Here is a 14,362-nt window from a genome sequence, read left to right as displayed (position 1 = left end):
AAGATGCCTTGAACCACACCCACACTTGTAAATCTTTGACCTTCACAGAATCAATTGAGAGCATTTATTAGTATGAATCTTTTTTCAAGAACTAACAGACACAGTTGAGAATGCCTCCATTATTACTAGCATGTAATGAAACTTAAGTCCATTCACTTTATATGGTATGTTTATCCTACCACAGATACATGTTTTTTCTTTCCTCCTTCCGTCAAATAGTCAAAAATCTGTTTCTCACCAACACAGAAAAAAACCCCTTGAAATACCTACATTAGGATTAGCTCTTTTTTTTACATTCTCTATGTTTACAACCTTGGTTTTTCAAGCAGTCCAGAAAGGGAAAAATCTGCAGCTGAATCCTACTGAATTCCTCTTGGGATCAATTTGAAACACAGGTGAAATTACCAGCATCTGTTTGGCTGACAAATTCTGTATTTGAGGATATAGGTATCTATAATGTTATTTTAATGTCCTTTATATTTAAAATACCTTCTTTTGAACACTGTAAAGTTCACTTCTCATTTTTAAAGGTGAGGGTGACAGGAGAGAGCCAAAATAATTGGGTTTTTTTTCCAAATGATGACATTCACCTTTCAGTCTAGAAGTCTTTGTCAAAGCATTTATAGTGATTTTCATTTTAATTGCGCTCATTTTGTAGATCTCTTTGCTAAGTTTGGCATAGATTGGAGATTGGAGCTGAGTGATTCCTTCCCCCCCTCATGCTCTGGACCTATTTTATTTTGCTAATTCATGTGCCTGCTGCAGGCATCATGGCTATATCCTCTTCTCCTGCCTTCTGCCCCACAGCGAGATGACATGACAGCACAGTTTAGCCAGATGAGCTTAAGTCGTCAATCATCAGGGGACAACCCCGAGTCGCCTTCTGGCCCCATGTACCCCTCACCGATCCTGCAGCAGCCTGCCCAGCAGACAGGTTACATCATGGCCTCCCCAAACCAGCAGCTTCCCCCAGGAGGCTTCACGGGTTCAGGACCGCCAGTGTCCCAGCAGGTGCTGCAGCCACCACCTCCGCCCCAGGGCTTCGTGCAACAGCCACCACCACCTACTCAGGTAGGCAAAACCTTCCCTGCCACTTTAGCACGGTGCCCTTTATAACATCAGGAAGGGAATATAATATAAATTCCAGATATTTTTTCTTTATTCCCCTGGTAAAAGTTTAGCAGATCTTTAGGTAACAGGATACTTGCAAAACCTCTGTCATTTCCTGTGTTTCATCGTTTCCTTCCCTCTCCTTAAAACATTTTCCAAACATATGTTTGTACTCCATGATGCATCTGCACATGAATATGAAGGAGGAGGGTGAGTAAATGCCCACGCTCCTTTTTTCCTGTGCATGTATCAAAAGAGCAAAATGCACATCAGCCCAGGTAGTTGTTAATCATATTTAATTGACTTGAACATGTGAGGTGTCACAGATCAGTAATTTTAACTGTCTTCCTGGAGAGTGGTTATGTTTTACTGTTCATTACCAAACATCTCTGCTTGTCTCTTGGGTACATTTACAGAATATTGAAAGTGATTACTGTCAAGAAGTAAAATGCACAGATGACTTTCTGGCCAATTTTCAAGGCATACACAATAAAAAGACAAATTTCTTTATCCAATTATAAATAACTTCATTTAAATTCTACTTTAAATGGTATGTATAGCATTTCTCTTGTTTTCATTTATCCTTTGGAAGAAAGATATTTTAGAAAGTACAAAACTTCACCATTTTTTTAATGTGACTATTGTCAACCCTGTTGGAAGTGGTTGTTTGGTTGGTTGGTTTTTGCTTACTGCTTCTCACTGAAAATCTCCATATGTGTTTATTAAAGGAATTTGATATTGACATAGGAATGAAGGATTTTTTTTTACTGTTACAGTGTTCTAAGTGTGCTAAGGATCTAGTTAATTATATCACTAATTAGCAATAAAAGAAATCTGAGGACTACTAGATGCTGACATCTCATAGAGGACTGTGCAATCCATAATTTCTGTGGTTAAAAATGTGCAGCTATTTTTACTGAAAGAGCGCTTGCCAAAAATAAGTTTGAAGAAGCTGAAGTTCACTGAAATGTAATTTATTTTACAAAAAAAATTTAAAATATTGTTAGAAAAGTATTTCACAGTTTGCCAAATGTAGCAGGTTTGGTGTTTTTTAAAATTTGGGAGAAAAAACTTACCTAAAGAGCAGAATTCCTGGATGAATCCATCTTCCCATCTAGTTTGTATCTCCTAAGTAGAGGCTGTCCAGGCTTTAGTCCTCATGTACAATTCTCAGGCGCCCTCAGTTTTTTCCAGCATCATTTAATTCAACCTCACAACACTTCTAGTGAACCAGATAAATGTGAGCACCTCCATTTTACAGGCTGCCACCACAGCAGACACTGACTGATGTTTCCCAGCTCTGCCAGCCAGGGTTTGCTGTGGGAGTGGAGTGAACTGCAGGATGGTGCTGCCTGTTCTGACAGGGACCACGCACCACCTCCTCACCCCCTTGGGTGAGACCAGACATTCAGCTCGCCCTGGAGTCTTCTAGACCCACCGTCGGCTGCTTGGCGTGGGTTTGCCCACTGGCTGAGCCCTGCTGTGGGTGTGCTGAATTTCACCCCTGTGGGCGCAGCAGGGCGCAGGATTTTCACTCAGCATGGTGTAATGTTACTTGGTGAAGGTCTTTTCCAAGTTAATCCTTGTAGTGATACTATTGAGAGGCAGATTAAGTTCTTCACAGGCCAAATGTTGAGAAGGTGCCTTTCCACATACAGGCTGCTGTAGGACCCGTACAGTAGAATTGTGTCTAATGGTCACTGTGTCTCTGTCCATACCCGAACTGCTTTCCTGCTATATTTTAACAAAGTGGAAAGTTAGTGAGAGCAGAAAAATATCTTTTTGCTTAGCAACAATTTCAGTTATTTCACTGGGGTATGGTTTGTCCTTGGTGGGAGGTGTAGAAAGGTGAGAAATTCAGTGATGTTAGCTTCCTCTGATTCTGCAGATAACACCCATCTCCAGCTTTTTGCTGTTACAAAAAATCCTTGTCAGATACCTGGAAGAGGGCAAGGCAGAATTTAGTGTCTATAATATCCCTTGAAAGCATAGTGGCCTTGGTCTGCCAGAAGGGAAAGAGGGCAACAGCTCTCCGCATCTGCATGCACAGATGGAAGGTTTTAATTGACATTTCAAGTTTTAATTCATTCACTAGAAAGTGAAAGTGAAATGAAGTTTTAATTCATCCTAGAAAGTTGTTTGGATACTACATGCAGTACATGTATGGCAAATAGGGGATCCCTCTTATAAAGAAATAAGAGTGAATCCTTGGGAAATAGTAGTTTTTCTGCCCTGAAAGCTTAGTTTTCTGTACACAGCAGATGGATTCCAAATCCTTGTCCTACCTGTGGCACAGCTTCACTGTGGTAGTGGCTATTGTCAGTCTGAGTCAGCTATTATTGCTCTTTGGGGCTTAGATGCAATAGTAAGGCTGCTCTCAGGCACTGTAGCAGGTGGTCTGAGGCAGGCTCTGGGGAAAAAAGAAAGCAATAAAGATGGTAATGGAAGCAAAACATTATGTGATGCATTAATCAATGCAATGCAATCAATTTAAAAGCACTTTTGTATCTTAAATGTTGCTATTGAATTTATACCAGTATAAAAGAGGTATGAGTTTAATGGCTAATTAGTTCCTGTAAATGCACTGCTGATAAGGGTGGATGTGATATCCTGTCTGCTGTTGGAAAACAGCAGTGAAAACTTAGGTGGAGATCCTGTGAGTATGATCATTTCCTTTGGAAGCTGAAAGAAAGAAGTGTTTCAAACCTACACACCCAATGGTACTGCATTTAAATTGCTAGCTTTTCTATTAAAATTCAGTTAAATGTGGCTCTACAGCTGCTCTCCAAGATTCTTTCTCCAAGTCTCTATTAAAGCAGAAGCAGACTGAGTTTGAAGTGACATGCCTATGTAGTGGTGAAAGAAACCTTTGGGTTTCTTTTTGCTTCTTCTTTTATCACAGGTATTCCCCAGCTTGACAACAAAGTCATCATTTAATAAACTGAAAATGAGGATTTCTCTTTATTCAGCCAATTAGAAAAAAAGAAAACAAAACCAGAAAAACCAACCCATATTTTAAATGCTACCTGTGGTTTTCTGAAAGGGATTTTTAGCAGCAAATGCCTATTTGCTTTCTATCATGAATATCAAACATATATATCTTTGCTTCCCTTATTTTCAATTTTCTTCTCTTTCTGATAGTTTTTCTGGACCAGACACTTATGGACCAAACACTTTAACAGAAGTCTACATTCTGCTTTGTAGTGGAAAAAACTTTCCACCATTATTTTATCAATGGCGCTGTCTTTGCAAATAAAGAAGTGGAAAAAATTATTATGTCCATGGGAAAGGATATCCTCCCTTAAAAGTTATTTTCACCTCTGACTCATTTTTCTGGAAGGTATAGTGGCAAAATTATATCCAAAAGTGAGATAGCATGAATTCTTGGAGAGGCCTGGAGATATAATCAACATGTTGAGGGATTTTTTGCCTGAATTAACTTAGTGTCATCATTAATTTTGTGTCATCTTTAATCATCCAACTCTGCAGAAACCCTCTCCTTTAGAGTCTGTAATGACCCTAAGACAAAATTTTTACTCATAGCATATCTCCTCTAGAAAACTTGTTATGAAGAAGGCTGGGGAGTCATTGCAAATGGGCAGGGCTTTTCTTGATGATCTTTGAATATTATATTCGAGGACATCTTACAAGGCATTAATTTATGTTACCTGCTACTGTAATTATTATGGAGGGGGCAGGGATGACTGATCCCTGTCAGTTAGATATTAGGAAGAAATGGCACAGTCATATGTTCATGTATCACTGGGGTTTCTCTTGTCTTCTTCACTCCCATTTATGTGCCTGTATCAGTTGCATTACCAATGTTGTCAGCATCTGGATGAAGTGCTAGTCTAAACCTTTCTGGATATCAGCAGTGTTAAGACAAGGTAGAGTACCAGTCAAATGGCTGAATCAAGTAGGGAGGCAGTTTATGAAAGTAAAATCATCCTGAAATATGTGTAGACTCCTGATCCTGCCATGAGGAAATGAATAATGTCCCAGTGCATTTCATGCTGGAGAGGACCCAGAGAGACACCCAGCCTCATAATGGGTTCCAGACTGTATGTTCACAGAACAAAGCAGAAAGTCCATGCTGCAGTGAGTGTCTGCATATCATCTAGGGACAGAGCACATTAGAAAGAGGAAAATGTAATGTCTGAGTCTTCCGTTTCATGAGTGTTGCTGACATGGCATGCCCAGTCCTGTTACAATTTAAGTTAAAGTGTTGTATTGGAGAAAAAAAAAATAGAATGCAGAGGAATGGTCAGCCTAAAAACAAGGTAATTGTTAAAAATAATACAAAATTTTTTTTTTTTCACAGCATCAAGGATTAAGAACAAAAAAACTGTGCTTTTATACTAAAGAGGGTGGTCTTAGGTGCACTTTTTTCTTTGTAAATTTATTTTATTTTTTGGGTAATTGTATAGCTTCATTGGCATGCTTGTTAGTTCCTCGGTTCCTGGTTCTGTAAATAAAATGTTTTACAAGCAAAAGCTTGAGGGTTGGACTGTCCATTTCACATGGGAATGCAACTCAAGTATAATTTGGCATGTTGGTTGACTGCTACGGTAATCTAAGATTTTTTGTTGAAGAGCACATAAGTAAATATTTTAGTAACGCTGATGTGATGAGAAACTAAAAACTTTTCAGGATCATAGTAGACAATGCGATACTCATTATCTCTGATCCCTCTAATTCCACTATTCACCAAAGTAGAATCAGAAGGGAAAAATAACATTTCAACTACTGACACAGAGATGTTCTCAAGATAAATCAGAATGGATTCTTACAAGCCCCTCAAGCATGTAAGACCTATTTTAGACCATGTCTACATTTTTCACCAAGCCTTTCTTTTAATGTGCGAGCTTTTAAAAGAACTAAACCTGACCTCCCCACCAAACAAAAAATGAACAAGCAAAACCAAAAATAACAACAAAATACACACACATACACAAAATCAAACCACAAAACCAAAAAATCTAAAAGCCAAACCTCTTGTTTTCATGTCATGTGTGCATGATTACTATCTAATTCTTCCATTAATCTTTATAAGTGAATTTTTTTTTACCCTTCTGCTACAAACTTTTTTTTTTCATGCTGATAGACTGCACCCTCATAAACTTTTAAGTGGGTTGCATAACAAATGTACTCCAATGAATTGAGGAAATGAGAGCAAGGGAGACAGCCCTGTGATGAACACTGAGGTTTTATGTGTGTGGTAAAAATAAGAAAGTCTGTACTTCAGTTTATATATTTGTGCTCATCATGTTCAACTATAAACCTGACTTCAAAACTTAGATTCATCAGGTGATGTTTCAAGATTAATACCTACAGAATAATTTCCCAAGGGATGATTCTCATAGTTGTCAAATGCTCATGTATTTTTAAGTATCTAGGGGCTTGTCTACACAGGAAAATTAGAAAGTTGAGGGTAGATCACATGAATCCTTTAACTGAGATTAAGCTGCTGGCAAGATAAGTGAGAGTATTTCCACAGGGGTTTAATACTCTTTAGTTTGTAGAATATGTTAATAGAAAATAAAGAATATTTAAAAGAATGTCTGTTCTGTTCCCCTGACCCAAGGCTGGATCAACTATTTGCATTGACTTGACTTGGAGTGGGTCTCCTCATTTCTTTCAAGCCTCCTGTTGAGTGTTGCTGTGTCAAGAGTGTTCCTGAGAACAATCAGCTGTGCACGGCATGAGTTTATCACCATAAACTTTCCCGATCCAGAGTTTATACTGCTTAAATAATGATTTTGTGCCTTAAATGTGTAGGACCACTTTCCTATTCCTCATGGCTTTTCTTTACAGAGAGACAAATTCATAATGGTGGTGTCCATTCTACAAAGGCATTTTGTTTTTGTTACATTAGTCACTAACAAAACAAATGGCTTGAGGGCAGGCAGTAGCCATTAGGTGTCACTTGGTATTGTCTGGAGGGAGGGTAGTTTACAGCATTTTCCAGTCAAAACCTTGAGTTTTTCTATGAGTTTTTCTCATACTTGTCCGAATCAGGTTGATATAAGCAGAGAGAGGGGGAAAAAATCAATTGGTTGAAAAGAAGATTAATAGAGCTTGAAGAATGAATGAGTGTTCAGCCTCTTGACTGACAGTTATTCATGAAGTTAACTTCACCAACACCACCCAGTCCAGCTTGGTTAATCCTTAATCCTTTTCCCACCACAGTTACACATTCAGTAGGCTTCTACTTGCTTAAGTAGCAATCCATAGCCTAGTCTTGCCAGGACTTTTGTGTCAATGCCATTTTTTCCTGATCTCTCTTATGATATCCTAGCTGTAGTTACCTTTACTCTGTAAACTTTATGGATGATCAAGTTGAATGATCTGTATTAAGAATATTTCTTCCATGCAAATAAAACTGGAAAAAATAGTTCTCGATTTGCAAAAAAAAAAAAAAAAAGCACTTGATCTGACTCTGTTCATATGTCTATGTAGGATTAATACTACACACAAAATGAAAAAAAAGTTCTATGATTTATTAAGAAATGCTGACAACTGTGGCAGAAGTGAGAGAAACAATGTTCTCCCAAGCCTGTGTGCCTCTGCAGTCTGTTCATAACATACATTGCCAAACTCTGTCAGATGCCTACAGTATCCCTGACAGCTGAAAATGAAAATTTTGAGTGCTTTGAACTTGTGAAGGGTCAGTTGAAAACTGTTTAGCTCAAATGTCTCAGTAACAGTGGTGTGGCCTGTATAGGAAAAATCTTTTACTCCAGTCACCCTCAAACATTCATGTTCACCTATGTAATAAGGAGCTGTAGTACACATTTCTATGTAATGAAAGTAATAATAGAAAATAAAGAAGCACATCTAGCAAAACTTGCTGACTTAATGCCTGCCCTCAGCTCCTGCAAGAAAACAGCTATGATTATTTTTTGCACTGTAATTGTTTTCACACCAAGAGCAAAAAAGGCTTTAGAGGGAAATGTTCATATAAGGAGGGATGTACCTGTTAAACAGAAGCATCAATCTGATAATTACCTTACAATTGTTAAGGGTTCATACACTCCATCTGGCTGTCCCCCTTGTTTCTACATATTTGTACTCCAGGCCATTCCTTGCTTTGATGGGACCGTTTTCTACAGAGTTCCTTTAATGGTTCAACATGCTGTCTGTATGTGTTATTTTGATATGGACAGCATTGTTTGCATTCATTTTTCTGCATTTTTTTTTAATATTTTTCTGTGATAAAGATAAAAAGTTACTCTGATTTTGGTATATGCATGTAGCTTTTTATGAATCCTCTGGGTTTTTTCTCTTTCAATTAATTTTTTTCCCTGTTTCCTAAAGTATTTTAAAATAAATATGGGCACTGATAGCCCTTTTCCTAGCACAGCTGAAAGCAAGCAGCAGTTCTTGAAGAGACAGGAGGCAAACCGCTTATCTTGATTGCCAAGATGCTTGCTTAATATGCTTGATTTGAACTCTTGCTCCCCCTCCCTGTTTTGTTCTATTTTATATATTTTGATCTCTAGAGGTTACTGTTCTCTTTCTTGGCAGATGCCAGTGTATTATTACCCATCTGGTCAGTACCCTACCTCAACAACTCAGCAGTACAGACCCATTGCCTCAGTCCAGTACAACACACAGCGGAGTCAACAGATCCCCCAGACTGCCCAGCAAGCAGGTATGTACATCTGGTACTCATTTCTTCAGCTGGTGAAACCTATTGGTTGTGCTCAAATTGAACAGAGGAAAAAGCTGTTGGATGTTCTGTTTGAAAATACAGTAAAAATTACAAATTGAGAAACCTCTTGCTTGGACATCCCAAGCGATGGAAGAGCAGAGGTTGCATCCCCCATCCCTGCTGTCCTGCAGGCAATGCTGCTGTGTCCTCAGTGTCCATGCTCCAAATGGCTGGGCACAGAGGGAGCTGAGAAGGAGCTGGTGTGAGCAGTCATACTGCACGTTCAAGCCAATCATTGTGGTTGTCGTCTGTCATGGAAACTCCTCAAGTGTTTGTATCACCCTATGTGGTAGGCAGGTCTGCAGTGATGCAGAAGGGGCTAATTGTGCTCCACCACCTTGTGCTGTTCCTGGCCCAGAGGAGCAGCAAGGCTGTGTGGTTGGTGGCCATCAGGACCAGCTCCCCACAGCGCTGTGCAGCTGGAAGGGGGGCCGTTACACTGTAAGAGAGTGAGTAGCAGGTCTCACAGTGAACCGGTCTCTTTTCCTGCTGTGTCGTGCCACTCCAGATGATACCAGAGTAAGACGGACAGAGGGACGGCTGGGCTGATGTGTGTTGGGAGAGAGCAGGAACAGTGGTTGTAAAGGAGTCATTGTATTTCAAGGGAATAAGCGATTTTGGTGTTTGAGAATTTTTTTATTTATTTCCTGACTGTTTCTTTAGTGCGCACCTTCCCTCATAGAGTATCTCAAACCGTAACTCCAGGCACAGGGGGAGGAGGTGGAGGGATGGGTTTTGTTCTTCCAGATGTGCCAGGTGGAACAAAGCATTCATTATTCAATCTCAGTTTGGCAGAAGCTCTTTAGAACGACAAAGAAGATTCCTTGCAAAAGCTGTGATATGAAAGTCGTTTAAGCTGCAAGTCAAGAGCCCAGACATGAGATGTGAGCAAGAATTACAGGGTCATCCAGCTTGTCAACCTATTTCTGTAATGTGACTGCTGGCAATTTTGTTCCGCTCTCAGGTACTCAGGGAGACAAAGACAAAGCAAACACAGCTATAACTAAGCAATTCATTACTTTTTTTTGCTTTATGCTGTTCCATGTTCTAATAAAATTGGTGACATTTTGGTCAGTGTCAGCAGAAACTCATTGTATCTGCTTTCATAACTTCATATTATACATTCCTGAGAGAGAAAAGGGTGAACTATTTCACAAAGGTCATCTGTCTCTTCTGGCTTCTCCTCCCAGACAGTCTGGTACCATATTTATTATCTCTGTATAGTGGATCCTTGGAACAAAATGCAAATCAACTTAGATGACATAGATCTACTATGTTGTTATAAAACCATATTTATCAGTTTAATGCTATATCTATAGCGAGTGTTGGTTATGCCAAGTCATATGCATAAGGGATGGTCTGAAGTATGAGTGATGTTCTGGAGAAGATCCAGCTGTGGGAAAGATAGTTTTAAAGATACATTGTAACACAGGAGCTGTTCTGTGTGAGTGCAGACAATGCAGAGATGCAAATGCTAATTTTCTTTCAGTGTTTACTGCATCATTTTCCTTACATGTTGGAAAATCATGAGTCAAGGAGTTTGTGTAAAATCTCTAGCACATCAGTCTTTCCCTGCAATTCACTCTCTCAGTTGCCTGCTCACTTGGAGGCATTATTTCTATCTCTTGTTTAAAAATTAAAACATTTTATCTACAGTTTAGACTCCTGCTGTGGCAATAATTTTAAGTGTTTAGCTATTTTCAGATATTGAGATATGTCTGAGAACAATTTTGCAGTCTGGTTCATCCCTTTGGCCTGTGAAACGTCCTTTCTCCTATTAATGTTCCTAGCGTGTGGGAAGTGTGACAGGAAGCAGATTGCAATTCTCTATAGATCTTGTCTTAGAGGTGGTGTAAGAATCAGATAGTAAATCTCTTAGTATTTGGGAAACAAATAGCTGTGTATGACAAGAAAATAGCAATCCGCAAGCATTTCAGACTTCCGTTTTACTTCCCACATAGACTTAGCTTCAGATCAGCACACGAGGAGCCAGGGATAACAAGGAGCCAGAACAAGAAGATATGGTGGAAAATAGTGTTGGTGAAACAGAGTGTTGGTGTAACAGGAATACTGCAGATGGAAGGGTGAACAGATGAGAAGGAGGCAGGTGAAAAGATGATTTCTGAAATGGTTTCCTCAAAGACCTCACATCACTTGCTACTGCTTTGGAGAGAGGACGGCTGCGGTGCAGGCAGGCCCATGAGAGCCCAGCTGCCTGCCTGGACCTGCCGGCTGACTCCTACAGCAGGATGAGCAAGGAGGCAACCTCAGTCTGGCAGCTCATGAAATATTCTATTAAAATTGAAAGGTTGCCTGCCTGGAGGAGCTTTTGGAAGCTTTCAAAACCAACAACAAGGAGTTTAAATCTTACTTCCTCTACCTTGGGAAGCAGAGGTCAAAGTTTGATTTCATATTAGAAATTTGTTTTTGATAGAAAAGGTCTCTTCAAGATGAAGCAATATCAATGACTTTTACAGCAAACAGCTTAAGTAAAATGTCTGCACAGTATTTGTGGTGGCTGAGAGAGCCTGTACACTCTCATGGCTCTGGAAGGAGAGCAGTGTTGAGTTAAAATGGCTCCAGGGCAGAAAAAAGGATGAGCTCACCCAAAATTAGATTAGAGCTCTGGGATCCATAAATCATTTGGAGAGAAGTCTGAAAACGATTTGTGTGCTTATTTACCTTTCTTATTTTTATTTGCCCACCTAAGTGCTGGCTTATGTGAGAACCTAAGTGACCCATTTCTTGCAGAAGCCTTGTGCAGTGTCCTCTATGAAGATATTTGTAGAAACATCTGCCATTTGAATTATGTTCATTCCTGTTCAAGCCAAAATGTGGTGTAATTGTAAACAGAAATACTTTTGTTTCACTCATGTCATTGTTGCTCTTCTTTATTACGCTTTTTCTGCACCATTTTTGTGTTCGGAGCTCCTCAGTGCAAGTTTTTCAAAGTGTTGCCATTGGGTGGGGCCAGGATTGAGCTGGTGTCTGTTGCACTATGGCACACATAGGATGTCACAGCTGGATTCTTAAGGTGTGTTCAGGCAGGTATTCTCAAAAACAGTATGCTCATTTTTCAAATCATTGAGGGATGTTCCTGCTATCCATTTCTATGCTCTGTAATAGGTGATACTGTGAAGTGCCCATTTTTGTAAGCATGTGGAAGAAAATATTATTTCTATATTTGCATCTAGCAGTACTCAGCAAATTGCATGTCTGGCATCATCAGTATTTCATTCTTTAGTAATTATGTCTATTTTGATAGACTGATCCTAATTACTGTCTAAGTAGAAAAATAGAGATGTGTTGATGATAAATCAGTAATTATTTGCTCATGATAGAAGAAGTCAGCAATGTGTTATTTTATATCTAGGTTCTATTTTCTTCTATTTTAGCAATGCTGAGCAGTTAGAGATTTTTCATCTCTGAAGTTCTTCATAAGTATGAGCTGGATAAATATCTGAGTATTATCCTCAGATTTGCAACTGCTCTTATTGCTGTTTACAAATGAACAAGCTGCAACAAATTGCATGATTTTTTTCCTTCTCTGGCTCATTGTTGTATGTTTGCCTCATATTCTAGATAATTTCAGAGTACAACAGAAATGTTATGGATAAAACAATATCTTCTTGCTTGGGCTTAGTTCTAAGAGGCTGTTATCTTGATTTATCACGCAGATGCAAGGTAAAAGTTTGTGGAGTGTGTTTTGCATCAGCAGTGAAAATAATCTTTTGAGGAGATTAAAGCTAATATCTATAGTACTTTAACAGTAAGTTTTCCTGCCAAATGTTTGCTCTATATTTCCAGACAAGATGCTATTTCACGTAATTTGTTGTTCTGTAATTCTGGAAATTAATGTAATGATTTTAGGATTTCTCATACATTTAAGAACAAACAAATAATGCCCTTATAACCTGTTTCAGGGTCCAGGTGTCCTGAGAAGACTCACAGAGCATAGAAAATCTATTTTTTTTTTCCTAAAATCAATATATTTGTTTGCATACAGTAGGCAAAGAAAGTCCCTATGTGAGAAAGGTATATATCTGAACAGTCTGGATGTACAATCCTTTCTTAATCAGTATTCATGGATCTTCTGTAAACAACAAGTGTTTATCTTGAAGAAAAGGTTCCTGATGGACAACAGTATTATAAACATTTACAATTTACAGTAAAGTACAAGAGGTAATTGTCTCTTTAATGGATCTCTGAAACTAATTTTCAGTGAAGACAAAATGTACCTTAACAGAGGCCATATATTTGTTTAGGTACAAATCAGAGTCAAATGGACAACGAAATACTGAATTTTTGCTTAATTTAATCCTTTCAGTGTCAGCATAATTGACGAGTGTTAACTTCAAGGCTCCTTTATCGTCTTTGTCTTCTGAAAACATTTGTCACTATAAACTGATACTTAGTGGGGAAAAAATGGGGGAAAGGAAATGTACTGCACTAAAAAAAAAAGATGTTTATTACCATGGTCATTAGAGAACCTTATAAAGAAAGATTGCTGCTTTCTACTTTCATTAGCAACCTGACAGGAGCTCATGGTCCATGATGGATTTGTTTGCATAATTCTGTCTATAATTTCACTGCTTATATAAACATAACTTCAATTTTTAAGTATCTAATTATCTGAAGAAAATATTTCTGTAGTAATTGCTTATTGGGCTAAACAGATTTGTATGGAAGGTGTCCATCTGTGTACAATGCTATTTTTTTCAGCAGATACTGCTGCTCCTCAAAAGCATTGCAAGGGGGATGCAGCTTATTTTCACAGAGGCTTGACGGGAATGGGAGGGACAGAGCCTTACTTTACTAGATACTTAAGTGTATTGCCATGCTCATTGGTATTGATGGAAGGCTTTGAAATGTAAAATAATTTTGTGAAACAGTAGGACCAGCTCAAGAAGGAGCTTGCAGGAATTTCAGTTGGACTAAGTTTCAAATTGTGATCTTGAAGTGATCCACACAGATATTATTGGTTTCTGTTCAAGTATTTTATGTTTAAATTGTCCAGAAGCTTAGAGTTTTACCTACAAGCATGCTTCCATTTAGACAGGATGTCTCAGCACATGCTACATGAAGTTCTATCCTTTAGATTTCATTCTTCCTACTGCCTGAGGAGGATGCTGTGACCAAATAGTTAATTCAAGACTTTTTAAGAAGATTTCTGAAAGAGTCAGGACTGGGGCTTAAATTATTTTGAATTTCTAGTCTTAAAAATATTAAATCCTAAATCTTTCTGACATTATGCAATAGTGCTGCACCAGTACTGAACCAGCATTCAACTTTACAGAATATCCGTAATTTAAATTAAAAGCAGAATTAATACTGTCACACTTCCTACAGCATACCTGACTCTGAAAATTAAAAGGTGGAATCACTTTTATCAAAAACCTTTGTTCTTCCTCAAATGACTTGTTTAATTATTCAGCATTAACACCAGAAGAGAGCAAATATTGAGGGAAGAGAACACTGGTAGGTTCAGCAGCTAGAATACTCTAAAGACAGGCACTTATTTCTGGTTTTCTTTCAAGT

The 14,362-nt window shown here is 38.5% G+C and overlaps 1 protein-coding gene across 40 annotated transcripts in view; it reads left to right on the top strand.

Annotated features, from left to right (window-relative positions):
• Positions 1–14,362, top strand: part of ARPP21 (cAMP regulated phosphoprotein 21) — a 198,157-nt gene that overhangs the window by 153,157 nt on the left and 30,638 nt on the right. For all 40 annotated transcript variants that reach the window (XM_079302591.1, XM_079302577.1, XM_079302584.1 and 37 more), the window contains 2 exons: positions 808–1,071; positions 8,638–8,764. In XM_079302591.1, coding sequence (XP_079158717.1) covers positions 808–1,071; positions 8,638–8,764 — 391 coding nt within the window. The remainder of the gene's footprint in view (positions 1–807; positions 1,072–8,637; positions 8,765–14,362) is intronic.

The sequence above is a fragment of the Erithacus rubecula genome (assembly GCF_903797595.1).
Source record: "Erithacus rubecula genome assembly, chromosome: 3".
NCBI lineage: Eukaryota > Metazoa > Chordata > Aves > Passeriformes > Muscicapidae > Erithacus > Erithacus rubecula.
Note: the sequence above shows the minus strand (reverse complement) of the source record. Positions and strands in the feature narration are given on the sequence as shown.